General features: G+C 35.6%; 1 protein-coding gene across 1 annotated transcript in view; it reads left to right on the forward strand.

The window, feature by feature from the left end:
* The window catches only part of RAB3GAP2 (RAB3 GTPase activating non-catalytic protein subunit 2), a 127629-nt gene that overhangs the window by 30594 nt on the left and 69583 nt on the right, over positions 1–27452 (forward strand). The window contains 6 exon segments of the mRNA XM_020982238.2: positions 5437–5560; positions 21171–21252; positions 23032–23079; positions 23160–23235; positions 23774–23875; positions 26921–27020. Of these exon segments, the coding sequence (XP_020837897.1) occupies positions 5437–5560; positions 21171–21252; positions 23032–23079; positions 23160–23235; positions 23774–23875; positions 26921–27020 (532 nt within the window).

A 27452-nucleotide genomic window follows, 5' to 3' on the forward strand; every position in this document is an offset into this window, starting at 1 on the left:
GATAGAAATCCTTTCTCCACTGAGATAGCAATCCCTCTATAACTAAATTATTAGTCACCTTGTAGCCAGCCTGGTGATAAACCTCTTTGGACTTTGGCTTCTCCTTGGATGAGACATGTAGTTCATATTTAATGACACAAGGTCCATACTTGTAAGCTTTCCAGGGTTATAAAACCTAATAGATTTTATGTTCTTCTGGCTCACCTAATCTTCTAGAACCCAAGGGCACTACTATACCATAATGAGATATCAGGGGCATGGAGTTAAAGCCCAACTTAGTTCCTTTGTGAAGCCTTCCTTTGTTAATTGCCTTTTTCTCATTGACCTCATGTAGAATTTAATTTTTTGGATTAGTTAATTTTTATATGAGTTATAGCTTCTTATTAGAGTCTAAGTTTCATAAGTCCAGGGACTAAACTTTCCTAAGACATTGTTCTACACACAGGTACTTTAAAGAATTTTTAAGTGAAATTAAAATTTGGGCCTAAATTTGTTTTTTCAACATTGTCTCTACATTTTTTTTAATCTTACCACCAACAGGACACACACGTAAGTATTGTCTTTCTAATAGGATTTTTCTTGCTTGGAATCATCAGCAGATCTTTTGTCTGGTCAGTTGGCCATTCAGCAAGCATTTGTTAAACATATCTACTGTGTGCCAAGTACTGTTCCCCCATTTTTGTGAAATATGGATGTAGTCTATGATTTCTGAATTTGTTTCTTCATACATCCTTCTTAGCAACAGACGTCAAAGATGTCCTTAACTATTTTGGATGCTGTTGAGGTAGTGAAACATTCATTTGCTTTACTAATTTGTGGGATTTTTGCTCCCAATATGTTAGTTGTAGTTTGAGATTGTGGCAGAGCTTGGTGCCAGCTTCACTTAAAGTTCTAGACCAAGCAGATTTTCAGGTAAAGTTGTGGCAGTCTGTTATCATTTAAAAGATAATATGTCCCTGATCTGGACCTACATCAGATTCAGTAATCTAGCTTCTTGTCTTGCCTTTCTGTTTGTATCCCCAATGCTTAAACAAGTGTTTCACACATAGTAAGCTCTTAATAAATGCTATTTCATTTAAGGGTTCACTTATACTTGAATTGATAAATATTTACCACATAAATCATTGTACTGAATATTAAGTAACACAACAAGATCATTAACAACAAATTTTATTTGTTTTAAACTTAGTTTACTAGACTATAGCTGTTTTTGAACCTATGACAAGAATGAATGTTATCCAAATAATCAAATGTGTTAAGTTTAAGTAGAAACATTGAAAAATTCAACTAGTAATTAATAAATATTGTGTATTCAGTTTTTACTTTATGATATGTCATTTATTGCTGATATAAGAAACACTAAACTTGAAGTCAGAAAACTTGGTTTCAAGTCTTGTCCCTGATATTTCCTGATATCTTTGTGACTTTGGGCAAGTGACTTAATTTCGCAATAAATCAATTGCACACGGAAGACACTTAATGAAAGTTTCTTGATTGGTTGAATCAGCAAACATTTATTAAGCACCTACTATGTGTCAGGCACTGGAGATAAAAATACAAAGAATGAAGCAGTCTTCTCTCTGAAGGAGTTTATTCTTATTGGGGAGATCACAAATAGATAAGTAAATACAGAAAAATATGAAGATAATAAATACAAGGTGAGGAAGAAGAGCATTAGTAGTTGAGGAGATTAAGAAAGGCTTCATGTAAAAAAGTTGTGCTTGAGTTATGTCTTGAAGAACGAGAAGATTCTGAGAGGGAGATGAGGAGCGAGAGGACGTTGCAGCAATCAGAGATGGTTACTGTGAAATGCACAGAGAAATGGGAGGGAGTGCTGTGTGTGAGGAACAGAGAAAAGGTCAGTTTGGCCATATTCCAGAGTAATGAAAGGAGAGTGATGTTCTGTGATGCTAGGAAGATAGACCTGGGCTGGGTTTGAAGGGCTTTAAAAGCTAAACAGGGGAATTTAGATTTTATCTTATAGACTCTTTAAGTAGGGAAATAATGTGATCAGAGATGCAAATTAGAAAAATCATTTTGGCAGCTGTGTGGAGGATAGACTGGAGTAGAGAGGAACTTGAGGCAAGGAAGCCAGTTATGAGACTGTTGTTATAATCTAGGAGAGATAATGAGAGCCTGAACCAAAATGGTGGCTATATGAATACAGTACAGTGCAAGGATCAGATGCAAGAGGTCATATTGATTTAGATATGCCAGCTAATTTAATTTGTGAGATGAAGGCTGGTGAGGAGTCAAGGATGATGCAGAGCTTATGAACCTGAGGGACTTTGCCTAACTTCAGTTTCCATTTCTGTAAGATGAAGATAGTAATACTTGTACTGCCTACTTCAAAGGGGTGTTTTGAAGATCAGATGCCTAATGTATGTGAAACAGTTTTGCAGTGTTATACAAATGTTAACTACTAGTAGGAAGATTTGCCATCCCTGGTCCCTTTGTCTCTCTTTTCCACTGTCTGCTTGAGTCTATTTGTCTTGATGAGATCAGAACCAAGAACTCTATTTCTTCCAGTGAGATACAGGACCATCAGGCCTTACCATCTGGCCTGCCTCTATATTCTGCAATCACCTAGGTCTTTCACCTGACCTATAGTATTATTTTACATTACTATTAAGTTGTATACTATTTCAAATGCATTATCCTTTATCATGGGTTAAATAGGCTATGTGGGCTAGACTGCAAACTTAAATGCTATTATTCTTAGCAATGGAGGTGGCAGTGTGGTATAGTGGGGAAAATATTGTGCTTGGAGTCAAGAGGATCTGGGTTCAAATTCTGCCTTGGATACTTACTGTGTGATTCTGGGCAAGTTAGCCTCCCAAAGCCTCTGTTTCCTGCCAACCAGTCTTATGGTCTGAAATGCCCTTTGGATTAAGGCACTTTACTATTAAAATATAAATGTGGTAAGGTTAAGGTAACATGTTAATAGTTAACAGATAATTCTCACTCCACATACAGAATCCATCTCTAGAGTGTGTTGTAGAAAGAAAACTTAGAATACGTCTTATGTGTGTATATATAAATAAGCATACTAAGTATTATATATACAGACATATACATATGTATTGTGTGTATACTTATATATATACTCGCATATATACATCTATATATGTATGTATGTCTATACACACATATACATCCCCTTCTCTCCCTTCACGTAATGACCATCCTTGTATTGGCCCTCAACCTTCTTGCCTGAACTATTGCAATAGCCCTCTAATTGGTCTTCCTCCTCCTCTCTCCTTACTCCAGTCTTTTCCATTCAGTTGCTAAAGTTTTTCCTAAAGTTTACACCTGATGTAAAACTCTAGTGGCTCCCTGTTACCTCCAGAATAAGATCTTTTGTTTGTTATTCAGCTTATCCCTTCTTAACCTTTCTAGTCTTCTTACATTTTACTCTCCTCCATTCATTCTATATTCTAGCAACACTGGCCTATTTATTGTTCCTTTTAGAAGTCACTGTCTGTCTCCAAACCTTGTACTGCCTGTCCCCTGTGCTTGGAATGCTCTCCCTTCTCACCTCTGCCTCTGAGTTCCTTCAGGACTCAGTTCAAATTCCACCTTCTACAGAAGGTCTTTCCTGGTCCACCTCACTTCCTAGTACCTTCCTGTGAGATTACCTTTTACCTACTCTGTATGGATCTTCCTTTTGGCCTCTGTCTTTGTCCCAAGGCCCACCTTGCACTCTCCAGATCTGCCTTCACTGCAGAATGTCTCTAGTTCCCTGGAGGCCATTTCCCACCAGTACAACCCCAATACCCCTACCCCACTTCTTTTTCACCCTTTAGTTCCAACTCCTGCGTCTTGATTGGACTCTTTTAAGGCCAACCTTCCAGTTATTCCTGCTTGCTGAAAGGTGAGCCAACCTCAAAGGTCATAATAACACCTGCCATGAATTTGGACCTTGAAAGAGGACCTTGGAAAATCTACCTATCCTCCCTCAGTAGACCTTTTTTCAATCACTGGAAACTTGCCTGGACTCTTTCCTCAGTAATTAGCAAACAACACCTTCCCAGTGATTCTGAACCCCTAGCTGCTGATGTACAAACCCCATTCTCCATTTCTCAGTTGCCTGGTCCCTTAATCCCATCCTTCTAAACCCTGTCCCTTTAGCATCACACTTCAGATCTGTCCACTCCTCCTGCTATGCTCTATGGAATGCCTACTCTATAATTAAGAAACTTTCATCTTAAACTTTTCCTTTTTCATTCCTTTCCATCTTCTGACACTGTCACATGACTGACTTATGTTGACACTGTGTCCCTACCACCCTTTCCAGTATAGCTTGTACTTTAACTTGTATATTCTCCTTCCTTCCTCACTGAATTTGGTAGCTATCTTTTTTTTATTTTTCAACATTCACTTTTACAAGATTTTGAGTTTTAAATTTTCTCACCCTCCTTCCCCTCCATTCCCCCTAAGATGCTGTGTAGTCTGATATAAACCATACATGTCCCATCATATTAAACATAATTTCCACATTAGTCATGTTGTAAAGAATTAAAACCAAAGGGAAAAACCATAAGAAAGAAAGGGAAAAAAAGGAAAAATAGTATGCTTCAATCTGCATTCAGACTCCGTAGTTCGTTATCTGGATGTAGATAGCATTTTCCATCATGAATCTTTTGGAATTGTCTTAAATCATTGCATTGCTGAGAAGAGCTAAGTCTATCAAAGTTGGTCATTGCATGATGTTGCTGTTAATATGTACAATGTTTTCCCGGTTCTAGTGGTTGTCTTAAGAGTCTTTTTTCCACTCCAACTCCTGCGCTCATATTAAGAGGTCTCAGTATGCATATTAATGTTCCCTTAAATTCCCTAATTTTCCAGTTGCTCAGTCTACTCCATTACCATGACTTACTCTTCCACCCTACTTAAACTATATACAGAGATGGTCATGTGCTTGATATTTCGATTATCTGTATGTCTTCCTAACCCAGTCCTTTCTGATACCTTCCCTCTGACTTTACCTTCCATTTACATTGCATGTATCTTATATGAATGTTAGAATGTGAACTCCTTGAGGGCAGGAACATTCTTTGTATCCCTAGAATTAGGACAGTAGCTGGCAAATAATTAGCACTTAAGAAATACCTGTGCTCTTATTAACTGACTAATTGATTTATTTACATGTTGTTTCAGCATGGGAGGTCCCTGAAGACAGGGACTATCTTTACCTTTCTTTTTTTCCTTTGTTGCCACTTAGTAAGTGTTTAATAAATATACAGCTGACTGATTATTTCAGTAGATTTGCTACTTGTCACCTTGGAAAGTCAAGAACATAGCATAGAGAGAATGGGATATAGGTAGGTGGGTGGAGAGGTAATGAAGCTTGGAACATGAGACTCAAAGAGAAGAGGCCTATTTAGTGTATCGTTGAGGATGCATGCAGATAACAACTAATTTTTCCCTCAACAGGAAGAAGAAGAGACTATTTGCAAAACTCAAAAATCATATTGGCTTCAAGATTGTGTTTTATCCTTATCTCCAACTAATGATCTCATGGTGATAGCTCGGGAACAAAAAGCTGTGTTTCTAGTGCGTAAGTACACTCTTTAGTTCACTGAAATTTCTTAACTTTACAAATTAAGTTTTCATCCATGCTGTTTGCTTGAGTTTTAGATTGTGGTTTGAATGCTGTGACCCTAGTGCAGTTTTTTGTTTTTTTTTTGCTTTTAGGCAATTGGAATTAAGTGACTTGCCCGGGGTCACACAGCTAGTAAGTGTCAAGTGTTTGGTCTGAGGCCGGATTTGAACTCAGGTCCTCCTGACTTCAGGGCCGGTGCTCTATCCACTGCTCCACCTAGCTGCCCCTGCAGTTTATTTCAGTTGAGGTATTTGTTGATGTTACTTTCTCAGTTCTCTTTATCGATTTTTGTTTTTCCTCTTTTCCTTTTACTCTCTTTTCCTATTTCCTTTTTTCGATTTTACTCTTTCTCTATTATATGACTTCATGTACCTTAGGCATGTCAATGGCATCCAGGGTAGTCATGGGTATTGCTTAGCTCTGTATCATTCAAGATCTAGAGGTTCATGATACCTATGCTGTTGTAGTGTAGCCTTAATTTAAAGCATAGTCTGTATTTGAAAGAATTATTTGTTTAAGCCAAATATTTTCAATTTATGATTAAATATTGAAATTCTAACATGTGAATTTGGGAGATATACATTAAATTTAATAAACATTAAGGGCCTATCATGTGCAAAGCTCTGTTCTAGCTCTGAGGATACAGAGGCAAAAATGAAACAATCCTTGCCCTCAAGAATGTTCTGTTGGAGGAATGACACGTTTTAGTCAAAATAGGATCAAATGTAAAATGCTTATAATCAGGTTAAACCTCGGTAGCATAAACTTTGTAGAAAAATTTTCTGTATTATTCCAGGATGAAAATAGGTCTGCAAATAGTTGGGATCGATGGTGGAATATATCAATGATTCAGCAAGCATTTATTTAGTAATTGCAGTGTGCCAGATACTGTGCTAAGCACTCAGAATATGAAGACAATCAGAAAGAAAGACAGTCTCTGATCTTAGGAGCTTACATTCTGATGGGGGATGACAAGTTGTAAAAGAGTGCTGAAAAGAGGTGATGGGATGAAAGTACTTGGTATAGGGGCATAATAGAGAGAAAGTCCAATTCAGATGAGCAGGGAGGGTAGTTTGGAGAGGAAGACGTGATTTCCCTGGGCCACCTTCTTAAAATGGAGGTTCTAGGAGCAACTAGCCAATCAGAGGGAGATGCCTCAGGAGTGGAGGGTACTTCCATTGTGAATAAGTAGTCCAGTGTTAAATGAACTTGCAGAGTGAAGAGGTTTCTATGACATGATAATAGAGAAAGTCCTTTGGATATGAGTCAGAAGTGCATCCTACAGAGGAATGTGATTTTTATAGTTTTACTTCCATGGAAAACTTTATGGATCATTCTTTGGCTTGTTAAAGATAACTGAGCCTTTTTAAAACTAATGGTCCAAGAGAATTCAGGTGTGAGTGAGATGAAGCATGGTAAACTACACAATTAACAGACTCTCTGAACACTAGAATAAACCAAACAGAAATCGGTGACTCCATGAGACAGCAAAAAATATTAGAACACAATAAAAAGATTGAAAAGATAGAAGAAAATGTATCATGATTGATATCATAAGCAACCAACATGGAAAACAGATCAAAAAGATAATTTAAAAATCATTGAACTCCCTGAAAATCACAATTAAAAAAAAATTTGAATGCTATTTCTCAAGATATCATGAACGAAAACTGTCTAAACACAATCAAAAGATTGAAAAGATAGAAGAAAATGTACGATGATTGATATCATAAGCAACGACATGGAAAACAGATTAAAAAAATAATTTAAAAATCATTGAACTCCCTGAAAACCATGATTAAAAAAAATTTGAATGCTATTTCTCAAAAAATCATGAACAAAAACTGCTTAATTCCGTTAGAATCAGGGGGCAAGAGAAGATAGAATCTACCAATTACCTCAGGAAAGAAACTCCAAAAGGAAGAGTCCAAGGAATGTCATAGCCAAAATTCAGATCTCCATTGACAAAGAAAAGTATGGCTAGTGTCCGGAATGAAGCAGTTCAAGTACCAAAGAATCCCAATTGGGATCTTCATACAAAAGCCAGCAGCTTCTATATAAAGAGAAGAGATCTTAGAATATGGTATTCCAAAAGGAAAAAGACATAGGCTTGCACTTAACTTCAAAAACTGAACATAGTCCTTTAGGGAGAAGAGATAGATGTTCAATAGGATTTAGAGGACTTTCAAGCATTTCTGATGAAAAGACCAGAGCTAAGTAGGGACTTTGAAAAACTTAGAAGAGTCAAAAGAAACCTAGAAAGGTAGATTTATTTGAGCTTGGAAGGAGCTGTATCATGTTGTAGTGCTACCATATGAGAGAGAGAGAGAGAGAGAGAGAGTAATAACAGAGTTCCCTTTAGGACCGTAATGTTTTCAAAGACTATAGAGGGAATTAAATTAAAAACAAAGGTCCTTGATGGGGTGAATTGATTTGTTCTGAGCGTTTTGTGAGGAGAAAGAGAAGAGAGAATAAAAGGAATACATTAGTACAGAAGGGGGGGGCACTTAATGTTTTCTCAAAAGAATATACAAACATAGGGGAAGACATAGAGGGAGTTAGCATCAGATGAATCTCACTCTTCTCTGCAAGAGGGTTGTGTACACACACACACACACACACACACACACACACACACACACATAAATACATGTTAACCAAAAGCCATGAGTCCGCAAGACATGGATAGTAACTTGATTGATTAGAAGAGAAAGGCATATGTGTGTGGGCACTCCTTATACCAAGAAGCCCACAATACAAACGGAGCCTTGGATATTTATAGGGTATAGCAAAAAGGAGAGGTTTCATGGGAGGAGTGGAAGGTAATCCCTCCCAAACAGGAGTGGCATGGGAGGAAGAATGGAGTGAGAGGAAGCAGGAGGATTTAGAAAAATCAGACCATGGAGGGAAGATGTTCTGCTTATCTGAAAGGGTCCCAGCTGCACAGTTTATCAGTCTTATAGTTGACTGAACCTCCAAGGGCACTGAAAATTTAGTAGAGTTGTCACAAAAGATCACTGTTATGTTAGTTTGGGGGGTATGAGGGGCAGATTTCATTTCTGGAAAACAGGGTAACTCAAGAAAACAAGTCCAGGGTGCCCCTCCACATACATAAGTGATGGATTGTGTGGTGAGTAAGATTTGTGGCTGTAATCACTGAAGAGAATTTTGATGATGTGGAAAGAGCATTGGTTTTGGAATCAGGAGACCTAAAATTCAAATCCAACTCTCTGACACTTATTAGCTTTGTGACCCCTGGCAAGTCATTTAAATTCTATTTCCTTATCTGTAATATGGGGATAATAATTCTTGTACTACCTGTCTCACAAAGTTGTTATGAAGAAAGCTATGTGTAAACCTTATTGTGGGGTGTGTTCTGTCATCATCATCAATATCATCATTATTAAAAATTAACAACAGTTAATTGGACTCCTAACCCAACTCCCATTCATACTGGCAGGTCGGGTCCTCAGAAGACAGCTGCTACATCTTCCCTCATATTTCCAGGGACCCTTAGGGGGTGATTTTTGTAATTCTGTATCTCAGGAGCCCCTAACAGTATGCTTTCCTCTACTGTTATTATTTTGTGTTAGTTTTCTGATGAGAATTAATTAGCATTTGGGAAAGGGGTATTGACTAGCATAAAATAACCTCTTTCCCCTCCTTCCACCCACATACACATACTTTTCTACTATTAGGAGTTGAGAGAAAAGATGCTTCTTAACTAAAATGTGGCAAAGGAGTAACTCATATTTCCTGGTGCTGAAACTCCTCCTCTCCCCTTTATAGGGTACTCATAAAATTTTTCTTAGGAGCAGAGGAGACAGATGCTCTCTGTCCTCTCTTTGCTCCAAATGATTCCCTCTTAGGGACTTAGCTAACTGCTCTCTCTTCGAGCCAAATGTTTTAACTCTCCAATTTCCAACATGGCTGGCTATTTTTTTTTTGGTATTTATTTATTTTTTATTAATTTATTTTGAGTTATCAACAACCAGTTCCATAAGCTTTTGAGTTTTAAATTATTTCCCTTCCCTCCCCAAGATGGCATGCAATCTGATATAGGCTCTATATATACATTCCTATTAAACATATTTTCACATTAGTCATGTTGTAAGGAAGAATTAGAACCAATAGGAGGAACCACAAGAAAGAGGAAACAAAACAGAAGGGAAAAAGTAGCAAATAGTATGCTTCAATTTGCATTCAAACTCCATAGTTCTTTTTTTGGATGTGGGTGGTATTTTCCATCATGAGACTTGTGGAGATGTCTTAGATCTTACATTGCTGAGAAGGGCTCAGTCTATCAATGTTAGTCATCGCACAACGTGACTGTTACTGTGTATAACATTCTCCTGGTTCTGCTCACTTCACTCAGCATGAGTCCATACAATGTGTTTCTAGGTTTTTCTGAAGTGTGCCTGATCATCATCTCTTATAGCACAATAGTATTTCATTACCTTCATATGCCGCAACTTGTTTAGCCATTCCGCGGTTGATGGGCATCCCCTCAATTTCCAATTCTTTGCTACCACAAAAAGAGCTGCTGTATTTTTATACATGTAGGTCCTTTTCCCATTTGTATGATCTCTTTGGGATACAGCCCTAGAGGTGCTATTACTGGGTCAAAGGCTATGCATATTTTTATAGCCCTTTGGGCATAGTTCCAAATTGCTCTCCAAAATGGTTGGATCATTTCACAACTCCACCAACAATGCATTAGTGTTCAATTTTCCCACATCTTCTTCAACATGTATCATTTTCCTGTTTTGTCATGTTGGCTAATCTGATAGGTGTGATGTAGTACCTCAGAGTTGTTTTGATTTGCATTTCTCTAATCAATACTGATTTAGAGCATTTTTTCATATGAGTATAGATGGCTTTAATTTCTTCATCTGAAATCCTTTGACCGTTTATCAATTGGGGAATGACTTGTATTCTTATAAATTTGACTTAGTTCTCTCTATATTTTAGAAATGAGGCCCTTATCAGAGACATTAGTTGTAAAAATTCTTTCCTAGTTTTCTGCTTCCCTTCTAACCTTTGTTGCATTGGCTTTGTTTGTGCAAAAATTTTTCAATTTAATGTAATCAAAATTGTTTATTTTGTATTTTATAACGTTCTCTATCTCCTATTTGGTCATAAATTCTTCTGTTCTCCATAAATCTGACAGGTAAACTATTCCTTGCTCTCCCAGTTTGCTTACAGTATCAGCCTTTATATGTAAATCATGAACCCATTTTGACTTTATTTTGGTATATGGTGTAAGATTTTGGTCTATGCTTAGTTTCTGCCATACTCTTTTCCAGTTTTCCCAGCAGTTTTTGTCAAATAGTGAGTTCTTATCCCAGAAGCTGGGGTCCTTGGGCTTGTCAATAGTAGATTACTATAGTCATTGACTACTGTGTCTTGCATACCTAACCTATTCCACTGATCCACCACTCTATTTCTTAGCCAGTACCAAGTAGTTTTGATGATTGCTGCTTTATAATACAGTTTAAGATATGGAATGGCTAGGCCACCTTCCCCTGCATTTCTTTTCATTAATTTCCTTGATATTCTGGACCTTTTGTTATTCCAAGTGAATCTTATTATTTTTTCCAGCTCTATAAAATAATTTTTTGGTAGTTTGATTGGTATGGCACTGAATAAGTAAATTAGCTGAGGCAGAATTGTCATTTTTATTATAATAGTTCAACCTACCCATGAGCAACTGATGTTTTTCCAGTTATTTAGATCTGACTTTATTTGTGTGAAAAATGTTTTGTAATGGGTTTGTTTCAGCAAGTAGACTCCTAAATATTTTATAATGTCTACAGTAACTTTAAATGGAATTTCTCTTTCTATCTTTTGCTGTTGGGCTTTGTTGGTAATATATAGAAATGCCAGTGATTTATGTGAGTTTATGTTATATCCTACAACTTTGCCGAAGTTTATTATTTCAAGTAGTTTTTTACTTGATTCTCTAGGATTCTTCTAAGTATATCATCCTATCATCTGCAAAGAGTGATAGCTTTGTTTCTTCTTTGCCTATTCTAATACCTAAAATTTCTTTTTCTTCTCTTGTTGCTAAAGCTAATGTTCCCAGTACCATATTGAACAACAGGGGTGATAATGGACATCCTTGTTTCACCCCCGATCTTATTGGAAATACTTCTAGCTTATCCCCATTACATATGATGCTTGCTGAAGGTTTTAGGTAGATGCTGCTTATCATTTTAAGGAAGACTCCATTTATTCCTATGCTTTCTAGTGTTTTTAATAGGAATGGGTGTCGTATTTTGTCAGAAGCTTTTTTTGCATCTATTGAGACGATCATGTGGTTTCTGTTAGTCTTGTTGTTGATATGATCAGTTACTCTGATAGTTTTCCTAATATTGAGCCAGCCCTTATTCCTAGTATAAATCTTACCTGGTCATAATGTATTATTCTTGTGATAAGTTGTTGTAATCTTATTTACTAATATCTTATTTGCATCTATATTCATTACAAAAATTGCTCTACAGTTTTCTTTCTCTGTTTTGACTCTTCCCAGTTTAGGTATCAGCACCACATTTGTATCATAAAAAGAATTTGCTAAGGCTCCTTTATATGGCTTGCATTTTTAAAAGACCAGCAGAACATGATTTAATATCCTCAGCAAATACCAACACACCCCTGTGAAGCATCTTTCCATTTTATTCAATGGCTTTCAAGGATTTTTCAGCTTAATCAGATTTTGTTGATAGGTTGATTGATTGATTTTAAAATGATATCTGGGTCTTGTTCACATCTAGTTCATGCCTCTGGTTGATTGACTGAATCAGTAGAGGCATTCTTACCTGATCAGCATTGTTATTAGTTACTCTGAATGTGGTAGAGTGATTGGTTGTTTTCTTTTTTGTTTTGTTTTTATTGTTTTGGGTTTGCCAAAGTTTTTTTTGTAAGCACTAAGAACCATTAATAATGCATTAGAACTTTGTAAAATAACATTGATTTGTTAAATTGTGTCACCATGCACTTAGAAATAAAGAATAATAACTATTTCATTTAATTACAAACTATGCCACATGCCTTGTATTGCTGAGTCAGCAATACAAGGCATTGGGGAAGGCCTTCAAAAAAGGACAAAAGTTCCACAATTCCCTATTAAGCTATCCAGGATTTGGGACCATGGACTTTGCCAAACATACTCCAAAAGATTTCCTGAGGATAGCAATCATTATACTGGGGATAGAATATGATTAATGCCATAGTATCAGGGCTTCTTAAACCTTTTCCCCTGGCGACCTCTTCAGCACTTCTTAAACTGGGGGGGTCACAATCCCATGGGGGGTCAGGACCCACAGTTTAAGAGCATTGTACCTAGATTACTGTCTCAGTAATTACAGAGAGCCTTGACTTCTTGATTGAATCAATCAGAGGAGTGAACTAAGTGTGGATGGAGGCCTAGAAATATTTATTGAACAGGCTAATCAATCAAAGGCTTTTAAGTAGGTATAGAAAAAGTCCTTAATAAATTTGGAAGACGTGAAGGCCATTGAATGAAATGAAATGGTGCCACATAGTAATTGTGTTGGTATTGGCTCAAGAAACCCAGTCATGTCCTGTGGGTTTTGTATAGAATAGCAAACCAGTTCAAAATTCAGGAGTTTTAATTGGCAAGCTTGGAGACTTTTCCAGCTAGGCCCTGGAGAGAGTATTGTTGGGGAAGCCAGAAGAGAATGTAAAAAGAGAAAACCTTTATCCTTTGACTGGAAGACAGCAAGCAGAAGACAGCAAAATCCTTTGGCTCCTATACGTACTTAGGGGAAAGTGTGTTAGACTTTTCCAGGGAATGTTTTGTACCCAACTGCTCTTTCTACACAACCTTAGTAAAATGTCCCTAACTAAAAGCTAATTAAATTGGATTGAATAACTGATATCAAGTGATAATCAATGGAGGAAGGCAAACTGGTAGGGGCTCATGAGCATTAGAAAGAAACTTCCAACTCTTTGATGGTTCCCTAGAGCCCTGAAATGAGAAGTAACTACTGCCTCCTGGGGGCCCAGCCTGCTAGTAGACATAGGAGTTGGGAGAGTATATTCAAAGCATACATTACATATCTATTAATATGAATTATTATTAATCACTCCATCTTGAGGAAAAGAATGAATTTGCATTAGTCCTTTGATATATAGTTACTTTAGAGGTCATGATTATTTTAATTCATTAAAAATTACATGGCACCAATTATGAGGATATTAGCTAATCAGGAATTTCCACACTTAGAAATTGCTCTGTATATCAAAATGTTACATAAATATGTTATTAGTAAAATGCTGCTGTTTACAGATGACATCATACCAATTATAAAACATTATAAAACTCCCTGGAGGAGATCTGTATCCCCTCAAGAGTTTGACCTGACAAGCAACGTAGGAAATACCAAAAAGATGAAGAATATCTGTTACTCACATTGGGGCGTGCAATTGGATGGACAGCCTATCCAATATATTTATCCTTGGTAAGGGAGCATAGGCCCAGAGGGTAGTGACCATGCCTCTCCATGGATCACACCATGTTGAAAGCACTGAAAACTTACAGACACCTAGAACAACAGCAGCAGGAAATTCCTGAAGCTTCGGATAATGCCCCCTTGACCCTGGGAGCAGAATGCAACTTTAATGTAAAGTTAAAAGTCAAGAAATAAACTGGAAAAAAGAGCAAACAACAACAAAAAAGAACCTGACCATAAAAAGCTACACTGTGGTGACAGGGAAGATCAGTACAGAAATTCAGAAGAAGACATTGATTTCAAAATGGCTATAAGCAAAAAGAAAAATGCTAATTGGACCCAACCCCAAAAAGAATTCCTGGGAGAGTTAATGAGATAAGAGTGCTAGTGGGAAACAAACAAACAAAAAAAAAATCAAAAACAGAATTGGCCTAATGGTAAGAGGCACAAAAATCTACTGAAGAAATTAACTTTTTAAAAGGCAAAATTGGCCACATGGCAAAAGATGGATAAAATTTCACTGAAAAAAAAATTCCTTTTAAAAAAATAGTTACTTTTTTTTAGTTTTCAACATTCACTTTCATAAAATTTTGAGTTCCAGATTTTCTCCCCATCTCTCCCCTCCTACTACCCCAAGACAGTGTGCGATTTGAATGTATACGCTCTACATACACATTCATATTGCACCTAAAGAAAATAATTCCTTAAAAATTAAAATTGGGCAGGTGCAAGCAAGCTAATGACTCTGTGAGACATCAGTAGACAATAAAAACAATCAAAAGAATGAGAAAAATAAAAGTGAGTATGAAATACCTTATTGGACAAACAACTAACCTGGAAAGTCAATCAAAGAGAGACAATTTAAAAATTGTTGGACTATCTGAAAGCCATGATAAAAAAAAAAAAGAAGAGGAAGAAGAAGAAGAAGAACCTAGACATACTATTTCAAGAAATTGTCAAAGAAAACTGCTGTGATAGCTTAGATACAGAAGGTAAAATAGAAATGGAAAGAATACACTAATTACCTCCTGAAAGATATCCCAAAATGAGAACTTCCAGGAATATTACAATCAAATTCCAAAGTTCCCAGGTCTAGGAGAAAATATTGCAAGCAACCGGAAAGAAACAATTCAAATATTGTAGAACCACAGTTAGTATCACACACGATATCATAGCTTCCATATTAAAAGGAGCAAAGAATTTGGAATATGATATATTCTGGAAGGCAGAGGATCCAGACTTACAAGAAAGAATCACCTATCCAGCAAAACTGAGTGTAGTCCTTCACAGGAAAAAAATGGGTATTTAATAAAATAGGGGACTTTCAAGCATTCTTGATGAAGAGACCAGAGCTAAATAGAAAACTTGACATTCAAATATAAGACTCTTGAGAAGCATAAAAAGGTAAACAGGAAAGAGAAAGCCTCAGGTTAAACTATATATATTCCTACATGGAAAGATCATACTTGTAACTCCTAAGAACTTTCTCATTATTAGGGCAATTAGGAGTATACATAGACAAAGGCTGTGGGTGTTAGTTGACTATGATGGGATGATCTCAAAAAAAAAAATGAATGGATGAGAAAATGGGATGCATTGGGAGAAAAGGAAAGGCAGAGGAAGACTGGGGAAAATTATTTCACATAAAAGAGGCTCACAAGGAGGGACTTTTATAGGAAAGGGGAAAATAGTGGAGGTGGGGAGTAGGCAGTACTTGAAACTCACTCTCATTGGAATTATTTACAAGAGGGTATAACATACACACTCAGTTATAGAAATGTAACTTATTCAATAGGGGAAAAGGAGAGGAAGGAGTTAAGAGAAGGGTGATAGTGCTCGTAAAAGGGAGGGCAAATAAGACAGTGATCAGAAGCAAAACAGACTTTTGAGGAGGGACAGGATAAAAAGAGAGTGAGAGAACGATGAATGGGAAAAATAAGATGGAGGGAAATATACATTTGGTAATCAGAATTGTGAATATGATTGAGATGAACTTGCCCATAAAACTGAAGTGGATAGAAGGATGGATTAGAAACCAGAATCCAGCAATATGTTGTTTACAAGAAACACACTTGAAACAAAGAGACACAAAGTAAAAATAAGGGTCTGGAGCAGCATCTATTATGCTTCAGCTAAGGTAAAAAAAAAAATACCAGGGTAGCAGTCACAAAAAAAAAAATACCTCTAATTAAAAGAGATAAGCAGGGAAACAACATTTTGCTGAAAGGTACTACAAACATTGAAGTAATATCAATACTAAACACACACACACACAGAGCCCAAATAGCATAGCATCCAGATTTTTAAAGGAAAAGTTAAATGAATTACAGGAGAAACTAAGCAGTGAGACAGTACAAGTAGGGGACCTCAACTTTCCTGTCTTAGAACTAGATAAATCTAACCATAAAATAAATAAGAAATTAGGGAGATGAACAAAATTTTAGAAGAATTATATATGGGAGACCTGGGGAAAACTGAATGGAAATAGAAAGGAGTATACCTTTTTCTCAGCAGTACATGGCACCTTCACAAAAATTGGCACGGAAGTTCCCAAAGTAGACAGTATCATCCCCTGGGCACAGTGGAACGATTTAGGGGGGGAGTAGTAGCCTCAAGTTCAATTGGGGGTGTTGAATAAAAGTAAAGGGTCAGTGGAAACATAAAGAAAGAAAAGAAGATAAGAAAATTCTGAAAAATGTTAGTGCTTATTTCATCTGTTGCATAACAGAGTTAAAGTCATAGTGATTACATTATTTTCCAAATAAACATACAAAATGCAAGTTATAACAGATCAGTAGTCAAGTCTGCCAACAGGTCTTAACAAGCAAGTGTTGGCAGGTGAGGGTATCATGCATTGTTGGCAAGTCTAGCATGCATCAACAGGAATATGTGCCTATAATGACTTGTTTATAATCCGATACTATATTGTTATAATCAAAATTTCAATGCAGAAGCAAAACCACAAGTTTACAATAATTTATTAAACTTAAGAGAAGGTGGTTTTTGTTTTTTTGTTTTTTGGGGGCACTGAGTAATTTGGGGGGGGCAGTAGGCCAAATAAGTTTGGGAACCTCTTTAGTAGGTAATAACCTCACAAACAAATACAGGAAAGTAGAAATATTAAATGCATCCTTTTCAGACCATAATGCAATAAAAATAAAATTCAGTAAAAGACAATAAAGAAACATAGAATAAAAATTAATCAGAAACTAAATAATCCTAAAGAATGAGTGGGTCAAAGAACAGCTCATAGTAACAATCAATTATTCCATTAAAGAAAATGACAACATTCCAAAATTTGTGAGGTGCAGCCAAAGCAGTATTTAAGGGAGAATTTATGTCTCCAAATGCTTTCATCAGTAAAATAAAGAGCAAATCAATGAATTGGGCATACAATTTTAAAAATTAGAAAAAAAACAAATGAAAAATCCTAAATTAAATACCAGATTGGAAATCCTTAAAATCAAAAGATGACCCCAGTTGTAAGTAATTACTTTATATTTACTTTGGATGTATTTTGTATTTCCTTAAGTTTGTGTATGTTTTGACTACACATGTATAAACTATATTGAATTACTTGCCTTCTCAATGAGAAAGGTTGGGGAAGGAGGAAGGGAGAGAGTTTGGAACCCAAACAAATGTTAGAAATTGTTTTTACATGTAACTGGAGAAAATTTTTTAAAAAACCCACTAAATAAAAGAAAGTTTATATGTTTTATCTTTCTAGTAGAAGATAAGCCCCTTGAAGGCAGAAACTTTCATTTTTATCTTAGTAAACCTAGCATCTACCCAGTGCCCAGCACATAACAGGTGCTTAATGAGTTCTTGTTGAATTGAATTGAATTATTAGGAAAGAGGAGCTAATTAGATGTATCTTAATAGTAGAGCATAATTGACATTTAGGGTAAAGATTGCAATTAAGTTTTTATAAAGCAATATCTGTCTTATACCATTGCTAAATTGAGAATTCAACTGAGTTTATTTTTATTTTTTAAAAATATTACAAGTGCTACTGAATATGTTACATACATTACTTCTGGGATGTGTGGACTGTGTAGCTTCTGACACATGTGGTTTCCATACCTGTCTTTCTATGAGGGTCATTGTGTTCACTAAATCCAGTGGATTTTTCTGTCCTCAGTCTCTATGACATATCTGGCATTTGACCCTTTTTCCTTTGGCTTTCATTATGCTATCTGTGCTTTGTGAGTCTCTTATTCTCTGACTGATATTTTCCTCTGGACTGATATTTTAATGACTTTTCTTCATCCTTCAGCCTTCTAGATAAGGGTGTTTCAGAAGGGTCTGTTTTTACCATTCTCTTGGTGATCTTATTTTATTCCCATGACTTCAGTTATCACTTGAAGTAAAGTTTCTAATTTCCATATTTCTGTCTTCAGCTTCAATCTTTCCTTAAACTCCAGCCCTAGATTTTTAACTGCTACCTAGAGATATGTATTTACATGTACTGCTGAGATATCAAATTTACCATATCTAAAACAGTGCATCTTCATTTCAGAATAGGTCCCTTTTTCTAAATTACAGAGTTCCATCGCTGATACCATTTTGCCATTCAGGGAAAACTCAGGGCCAAAACTTATTGTCATTTTCAATTCCTCCCTCTTCAACATTCAATAAGTAATTTATGCAAAATCTTTTATATTAGCCTAACCCAAATGGCAAAAGAGGTCCAAAAAGCCAATGAGGAGAAGAATGCCCTAAAAAGAAAAATTGGCCAAATGGAAAAGGAAGTCCAAAAGCTTACTGAAGAAATATTTCCTTAAAAATTAGAGTAGAGCAATTGGAAAGCTAGTGACTTTATGAGAAATCAAGGCACTGTAAAACAAATCCAAAAGAATGAAAAATTAGAAAACAATGTGAAATATCTCATTGGAAAAACAAGTGACCTGGAAAATAGATCCAGGAGAGAGAATTTAAAAATTATTGGACTATCTGAAAGCCACGATCAAAAAAAGAGCTTAGACATCATCTTTCAAGAAATTATCAAGGAAAACTGCCCTGATACTTTAGAACCAGAGGACAAAATAGAAATTGAAAGAATCCATTGATCTCCTCCTGAGAGAGATCCCCAATGGAAACCTCCTAGGAATATTGTAGTCAAATTCCAGAGTTCCCAGGTCAAGGAGAAAATATTGCAAGCAGCCAGAAAGAAACAATTCAAGTACTATAGAAACATAATCAGGACAACACAAGATTTAGCAGCTTCTATGTTAAGGGACCAGAGGGCATGGAATATAATATTCTGGAGGGCAAAGGAGATAGGATTACAACCAAGAATCACCTACCCAGCAAAACTGAGTATAATCCTTCAGGAGAAAAAATGGTCGTTCAGTGAAATAGATGACTTTTAAGCATTCTTGATGAAAAGACCAGAGCTGAATAGAAAATTTGACTTTCAAGTACAAGACTCAAGTGAAACTTGAAAAGGTAAACAGGAAAGAAAAATCATAAGAGACTTATTAAGATTGAACTGTTTACATTCCTGCATGGAAAGATGGTATTTGTAACTCATGAGATGTTTGTCAGTATTAGGGTAATTGGAGGGAAAGAAGTATATGTAGATGGATAGATAGATAGATAGATAGATAGATAGATAGATAGATAGAGGGCACAGGATGAGTTGAATATGAAGGGGTGATATCTAGAGAATATAATTAAGGGGTGGGAGAAGATTATACTGGGAGAAGGAGAAAGGGAGAGGTAGAATGGGGTAAATTATCTCACATAAAACAGACAAGAAAAGGCTTTTACAGTGGAGGGGAAACAGGAGGTGTGAGGGAATGAATGAATCTCATTCTCATTGGATTTGGCTTAAGGAGGGAATAACATACACACTCAACTGGGTATGGAAATCTATCTTACCCTACAGGAAAATGGCGGGGGGGGAGGGGAAAGGGGACAAGAGAGCAGGGGAGTGATATAGGGGAGGGCAGATTGGGGAGGCGGTAATCAGAAGTAAACACTGCTGAAGAAGGACAGGGTCAAAAGAGAGAATAGAATAAATGGGAGGCAGGATAGGATGAAGGGTAATATACTTAGTTTTTCACAACATGACTACTATGGAAGTGCTTTGCTTGACGACGCCTGTATAACCTGTATCAAGTTGCTTGTCTTTTCAATGAGGGTGAGTGGGGAGGGAGGAAGGCGAAAATTTGGAACCTGAAGTTTTAAAAACACATGTTAAAAAAATTGTTTTCACATGCAGCTGGGAAATAAGAAATACAGGAAATGGGGCATAGAAATTTATCCTGCCCTACAGGAAAATAGAAGGGGAAGGAGATAAGAGAAGGCGGGGTGACATAGAAGGGAGGGCAGATTAGGGGAAGGGGTATACAGAATTCATGCCATATTGGAGTGGGGAAGGGATGATATGGAGAGAAAATTTGGAACTCAAAATCTTGTGGAATGTTGAAAACTAAAAATAAATTAAAAAAGAGACAAAATTAAAAAAAATAAAAAAACTTTAGCTCTATGTAAATAGAGTTACAGGTTTTAGCTCTATGTAAATGCTAACTATTATCATTGATAATAATTATTATTGATATCCAGTGAAAAGACATAGAAATGGAAGATGCTCTTATCTATGAGGAACAGGAAGAAGGCTACTTTGACTGGACCATAGAATGCATGAAAGGGAGTAATGTATAATAAGGCTAGAAAGGTAGATTACAGCCAGATTGTGAATGTTGAGTGTACTATACTCTTTGAATGCCAAACAGCAATTATCATCTAGGTAATTGGGAGCCCCTGGCCTTTATTGAATAGGAGAATGACATATTCAGACATGTACTTTAGGAAAATCGCTTGAACAGTTGTGTGGAGGAGGCATTGAAGAGGGAAAAGATTAGAGCTCTGGCTTTGGAGTCAGGAGGATCTGAGTTCAGATCTTCTCTCAGACACTTGATACTGATTACCTGCATGACCCTGGGCAAGTCACTTAATCCCAATTGCCTCACCAAAAGAAAGCAAAAAAAAATTTTTTTGAAGAGCAAGCAAATGTTTTAATGAAATATTTTAATGTACTTGAGGTTTTATGAGTTCTTATATAGATTGATATCTTAATTTTTCAGCAAAATGGAAATATAGTGACAAAGGAAAGGAAGAAATGCAATATGCTGTTGGTTGGAGTGGTTCTCTAAATGTTGAAGAAGGGTAGGTACCAAGTAACAATCTCTTATGTAAAGAAATATGTTATAGATGTGAAACTGTTGGTTTGACCTACAAAAAATGTAGTAAAGGTCAAAAAGTACCCATTAGTACAACTATAGAAATTCCTTGAAACTGATGTTAAAATATAACTTTCTTAGAACATTTATTATTTATTAATATTTAGAAAATTATTAATTTATAATAAATATAAATTATTAATATAAGTAACTATAACTTATAATAATGAATTGTAAATTTATTAATGTTTATAAAATTCATTAGGAAATTACTTTGTGATAAAGAAGAAAATTTGATACCTTTTGGAATAGACTCAAAAGTTTTTAAAGAATTATGCAAAATCCCCTTTACAGTCTAATAGTCATCCAAGAATTCAAGAAATTATTCATACCCTCTAAGCTAGACATGGGGTAATACCTGAAGAAAAGTATAGTGTCATTTATTTCTAAAATCTCTAAGTTCTTCAGAGTTGTAGAGGTTACTGAATACAGTAAATAGATTCCTCCTAAAGAGTGAGAAATTCTGAGCTGATCTCTAGCATGGAAGGGAAGGGAAAGAGAGGAAGAAAGGAAGGAAGGAATCAAGTATTTCTTAAATGTCTACTATGTGTTAGACACTGTGCTAAGTACTTTACTAATATTAACTCATTTCATCCTCAGAACAACCCTGGGAGGTAAGTATTATTATTCCCATTTTACAATTGAGAAAATGAAGCAACCAGTTAAGTGACTTTTTCAGGATCAAATAGCTATTAAGTGTCTCATACCACATTTGAACTCCATTATTCCTGACTTCAGATCCAGTGTTCTGTCCACTGTATCAGAATATACTGCTACTGGCACAGGAGGCCAAGAAACTTGCTGTTAATTAATTTTACCATGGCTCAAAGCTTCCTCTTGGGAATTAATAAGATAATCCTGGAAACTTTTAGTTTAGTTATCACAGGAAATACAAATTTGTTTTCAAATCATTCAAATCAAATCCTTTGAATAAAGACATTTATTTTATGTCCAGAATAGAGTATGTTGTTTCAGTGAGTCTTTTTAATTTTTTTTCTTTTGTGCTAGTGTTGGGCAAGAACGCTATTGATGTCTATGTGAGTTAGTAATGAGCATGGATTTATTGAAGAAGTTAGTCTGGGGTTGGGTGAAGGAGGATAAGTGAGTAGATGCCCTTTGGAATTGGATGGTTTATCACCTCGGACCACCTGACACAACCTCAAATTTTTGGAAAATGAAGGAAGTTTCCTTTGGGAATTAGTGCACTTCCTTTATAGTTCTAGGATACTAGGAGAATCTGGTAGGTTTTAGAAGTAGGGTTGAGGTATTCCTTGTTTTTCTACAAATTGATAATATCTGTGGGATTGGACTAGATACAGAAAAAACAAGGTAGTGAATCAAATTTTGTGTGTGTCCCAATTAGTGCAAATAACAAGTATCATGAAGTGATTGTATTAAATTTCCATTGGGCTGGAAACAATTGCTATATTCACATAATTATGACTTTGGTAGTGTGAACATGAATATGTCACCATTTTATGTGATTCATTATTAATACTACTTGGGACCTATGTATATGACCTATCCTTTCCATCACCATTGTTCTTCTTAACCCTTTATCAAATTATTTAAAGCAACTTGCAAACCTTATTGTGCTGTATAAATACTAGCTACTATCACTACTATTACTATTACTACTATGAATTGTTTACTTGAAAGAACAAATTAGATCTTCATTTTTTATAAAATATGATTTTGTTTTTAGGGAATGTGTAAGTAGTGCCTTGTGTATTCCGTTGGCGAGTCAAAAGAGGTAAGAACAAGCAAAAAATTCTTTTGTCTTTAACTTAGTTTATAGGATATTTAATTTTTGTGTCATTTTGGTTACAACAGAAGTTCCACTGGGCGCCCGGACTGGACCTGCATCGTGGTGGGCTTTACTTCTGGTTATGTTCGATTCTATACTGAGGTGAGTTATTTGTTTACAGCGTTACTTTGACTCTGTTAGAGAACCTACCAAGTTGATTACTTAAATATTTTTTATGTTAACTAGTAAGTACCCTAACCATTTGACCAGAAAGCATAGAGATTCTAGGTAGCCATTTGGACAAATGGGCATTAAAAGGTGATGGAGGAAGAACAAAGGACAAAGATTAAGGATTTCCACATAGTTGCTCTAACTCAGTGATTCCTGAAGTGGGTGATACCACACTCTGCGGAGCGCTGAATGATCCAGGGGGCAGTAGTCTTCGGTATAACTGTACACTTAATCTGAGACTTCTTTCCTACTTTGTAAGATTTCCATGGGGGTGCTGAATAATTCTTTTTTAAAAGGGGATGAAAGGCCAAGTAAGTTTGGGGACCTCTAATTCAATGGGAGAAAGGGTAGGTGGGAGAAGGAAGAACTAGGGTTGTGAAATTTTGTAGGGAAATGAGGTGCTCTTTATCTGTAAACATGGATTATTTTTAAAATGAGGTTAAATATCTATATTCTGATTTCCTTCTAGAATGGTGTTTTGTTGCTTGCACAACTTTTGAATGAAGACCCTGTACTACAGCTAAAATGCAGGACTTATGAAATCCCAAGGCATCCTGGAGTTACAGAGCAGGTTAGCAGATGAAAAAACAACCAACCAAGCAAAACCAAAATAAAATAAAAGCAAACAAAAGACCAATAATGTTAGTCTGGAGCAGTGCCTTATTCTTTTGCAGAGACAAAATTTAGAAGTTTCCAACAGTTGGCAAAGCTATTTCAAACTAGAACTATAATATCTTCACAATTAAATGCTGAAAATTTCAGGCTTGCTTTTCTTTGTTTAATGGAATAGTATGTATTTTCTTCTATTTTATAGTGTAATTTTTAGGAGTCCTCAATTTTTTACTGTTTGTAATATTTAACAATTTTTTTATTTCCCAAGGAAAAAAGTAGTTTTAAATGTAGAATATAATTATGGTATTACACATCTTTACATTTTTTTTTCTTTTGTGGCAATAGTTGTCAAGTAAAATTATTCTTAGAAAAGGGAAAGAAATTTCCAGTAATATTATCATTAATACCATATTATACAATACTGCTGTATCTCATTTATAAAGTGATTGTTGATCCATCTATTAAGTTACATAATTATTAGTTATGACTGATATTTGTAATGTTTTTAAAAGATGAAATGCACAAAATGAACATTTTTGTACCAAATATCCAGAGTTGTAGAATGTAGAAAATACCTCATTATGTTAAGTTCAGTTCTGTCTGAAGGTAAATCATCAGCTTAAATTAATCAAATTTAGATTGTTTACTATTCAATTTGTAGGGCTCTCTAGAGACATATATTCCACATCTTGTCATGTTAGATAGTAACATTGTTTCATCACTGTTAGGGTAAAGTGTGTGTGTGTGTGTGTGTGTGTGTGTGTATTTATCTTTATAAGTTACCCCCTTTCTTTGATTGCAGTTTTAGCCTGTGTATACTGTTTTGTTGCTTATTCTGTTATTAAATATTTTATATGTGTGTTCACCATATGTTAAAGTGCTATGGAGGATCCAAAAAGAATAAAAAACTGCCATCTTGCAATTAAGATGATTGCAACATAGTTGGAGAGAGAAGAATATATAATGTGAAAGTTAACCAACAGTATAAAATAGTATAATACTAATTGCTAAGTCTAGAAAAAATTTGGATAGAAAAAGAGGAAGTTATTTCAGTTAAGAGAGACGACATCAAGGAAAATATGGATCATGTTATGTTCTTGGGTAGGTGAGGAACAATTTTGACTAGAGTAGAAGAGGGGTGTGTGTGTTTGTTAGACCCATACAAATTTATATGCTTGTGTGTATATATATATAAGACGTGTGTGTATACATACGTATATGTGTGTGTGTGTGTGTGTGTGTGTGTGTGTGTGTGTACACACACACACACACACACACACACACACATACACAGAAGTGGGAAATAAGATTGAAGATACCAGATTATTGTGGGTGGTCTAGGAAGTCAAGTAGAGAAATTTAGATGTGATACAGGAATCAATAGGGATCATTTTAATGATTCCAAAAAGAAGAGTGACATGATGAAATTCATGTAATGGGAAGATCAGCTGAATTTAACAGTTATGTGTAGAGTAAATTGACAAAGGAATGGAATCAGGGATAGTAGTTGAGTGTTTAATACAAGGATGAATTGATGATAAACTGAACTTGTGGTAGCACTAATGGTTGGGGAATGCTGCTCTGCCACTGACTGTTTGAGTGACCTTAGGCAAGCTTTGGCATTTGTAAAATAGGAGTATTAGATGAGCTCTGAGGTCTGTGCTAAATGTCTTACATTCCGTGGTTGTAGCAAGAGACATTTTGAAGAAAAAATTAATAGGACTTGGTGAACACCTGGATTTAGGAAGTAAAGTATTGGTTTTGTTGACAGAAAAATTTGGAAGGAGTTGGTTTACGGAAAGAAAATAGTTCTTAGATTATTGAATTTGAAGTTGATGGCAATATTTGACAATGGTAATGTCATTTGAAAACTGGAGTTGAAGTGAGAAGGCAAAATAAAGATTTGGAAGTTTAGGGTTCAATAGTAGAAGTCATAAGAATGGATGAACTCCTTAAGAGATTGAAAAATAGAGATAGGAAAGTGGAGGCTTGGGGGCAGCTAGGTGGCACAGTGGATAAAGCACTGGCCCTGGATTCAGGAGGACCTGAGTTCAAATGCGGCCTCAGACACATAACGTTTACTAGCTGTGTGACCCTGGGCAAGTCACTTAACCCCATTGCCTAGCCAAAAAAAAAAAAAGTAGAGGCTTGATACTGAAGCTAAAGGAACACTGGCCATTAAGGAAGAGTAGCCAAGAAGGCAACAGATGGAGGTACAAGTAGAAGAGAATCAGATTGGAGACAAGGTTTGTGGAACATGGGGTATGCAGAAATGTGCTGGAGTGGACAAGGAGAATGTTAAAATGATAGAATCGTAAATTTAGATTTAGGAAGGACCTTAGAGGCTATCTAGTCCAATATCACTCACTCTAGGCAAGAAAATTTAGGCTTAGGAAGAATGAAGATGAAGAAAAACCCGTTGTACTTGCTGATAAGGAAATTATTGGTAGTAATCATTTTGAAAGAATAATGTCATTAGTGATAATGATGTGAGTCACATAGATTTGGGAGTAAATGGATGTTAAGGAAATGAAGTAATGGCTATAGACAATGGGTTGGAAAAAATTGGTAGAAGTTAACTGTCAATTACCCTTTACGTATGTGACTAACTGGTATAATATTTAACTTTCTTTAGATCAAACAATTTCAACTCTTCTAACATTTTGATTCATTTATCTGAACTGCCTTCAGTTTCCCACATTTTGATCAAAATAAATGTCAACGAAGATTTTAAAAAACTAGTCTAAGGCCATGATTCATCATAAATACAAAAGCTCATATTTGTCTGGAATGTTAAAGCATTGGCCAAAAATCTTCAGGAAAATTTTCCATTTGTTTTTATTGTCTCTCTTCCTAGTATTTTTTGCTTTTGAACCCTAGAATTAGTTATTCAGTCATTGTTTTTGTTTTCCTAGATTATTCAAGACATTTAGATAGAATGAACAAACAGATCTGATGTGGCAGTGTTGAAAATTGATTTTTTTTTTCCTTGTTCATTGAAAAGAATGAAGAGTTGAGTATCTTGTATCCAGCTGCAATTGTGACTATTGATGGTTTTAGCCTTTTCCAGTCCCTTCGTGCTTGTCGAAATCAGGTAGCAAAAGGTAAAATTCTGATAAGAGACTGTATAATTCCTGTCAGTGTTAATAGTTTTAATTTTTTCAATTATTTTTAACATAATGAAAAGGATTTCAAAGATTTCTGCATTGGGAAACATTTTAGTAGCTATTGTTCCTTTTTGTTTTCTGGACCCTGAATTTCAGGAGATTACAACCTGTAAAATTAACACATACTTTTCTCCCTTCACTTCAGTTATCTTTTATAATAAATCTTATAATAAAAGTCACTTTAAATTCATGCATGAATTTAGAACATTGCTCTTTTTTTTTAGCAATAAAGTTAAAAGTATTTGTCTTTAGTTGGAATTCTGTGTATGCAAGCTTCTAGGAAATATATTATCTTGTTTTTAGTTGATATTGATAGATACCCCTTGCTACTTGAAATATCAACATTCCTGTATATTAAATGTGATTTAT

The sequence above is a fragment of the Phascolarctos cinereus genome, unplaced genomic scaffold (genome assembly GCF_003287225.1).
Source record: "Phascolarctos cinereus isolate Bilbo 61053 unplaced genomic scaffold, phaCin_HiC Scaffold_5;HRSCAF=322, whole genome shotgun sequence".
NCBI classification, from domain to species: Eukaryota; Metazoa; Chordata; class Mammalia; order Diprotodontia; family Phascolarctidae; genus Phascolarctos; species Phascolarctos cinereus.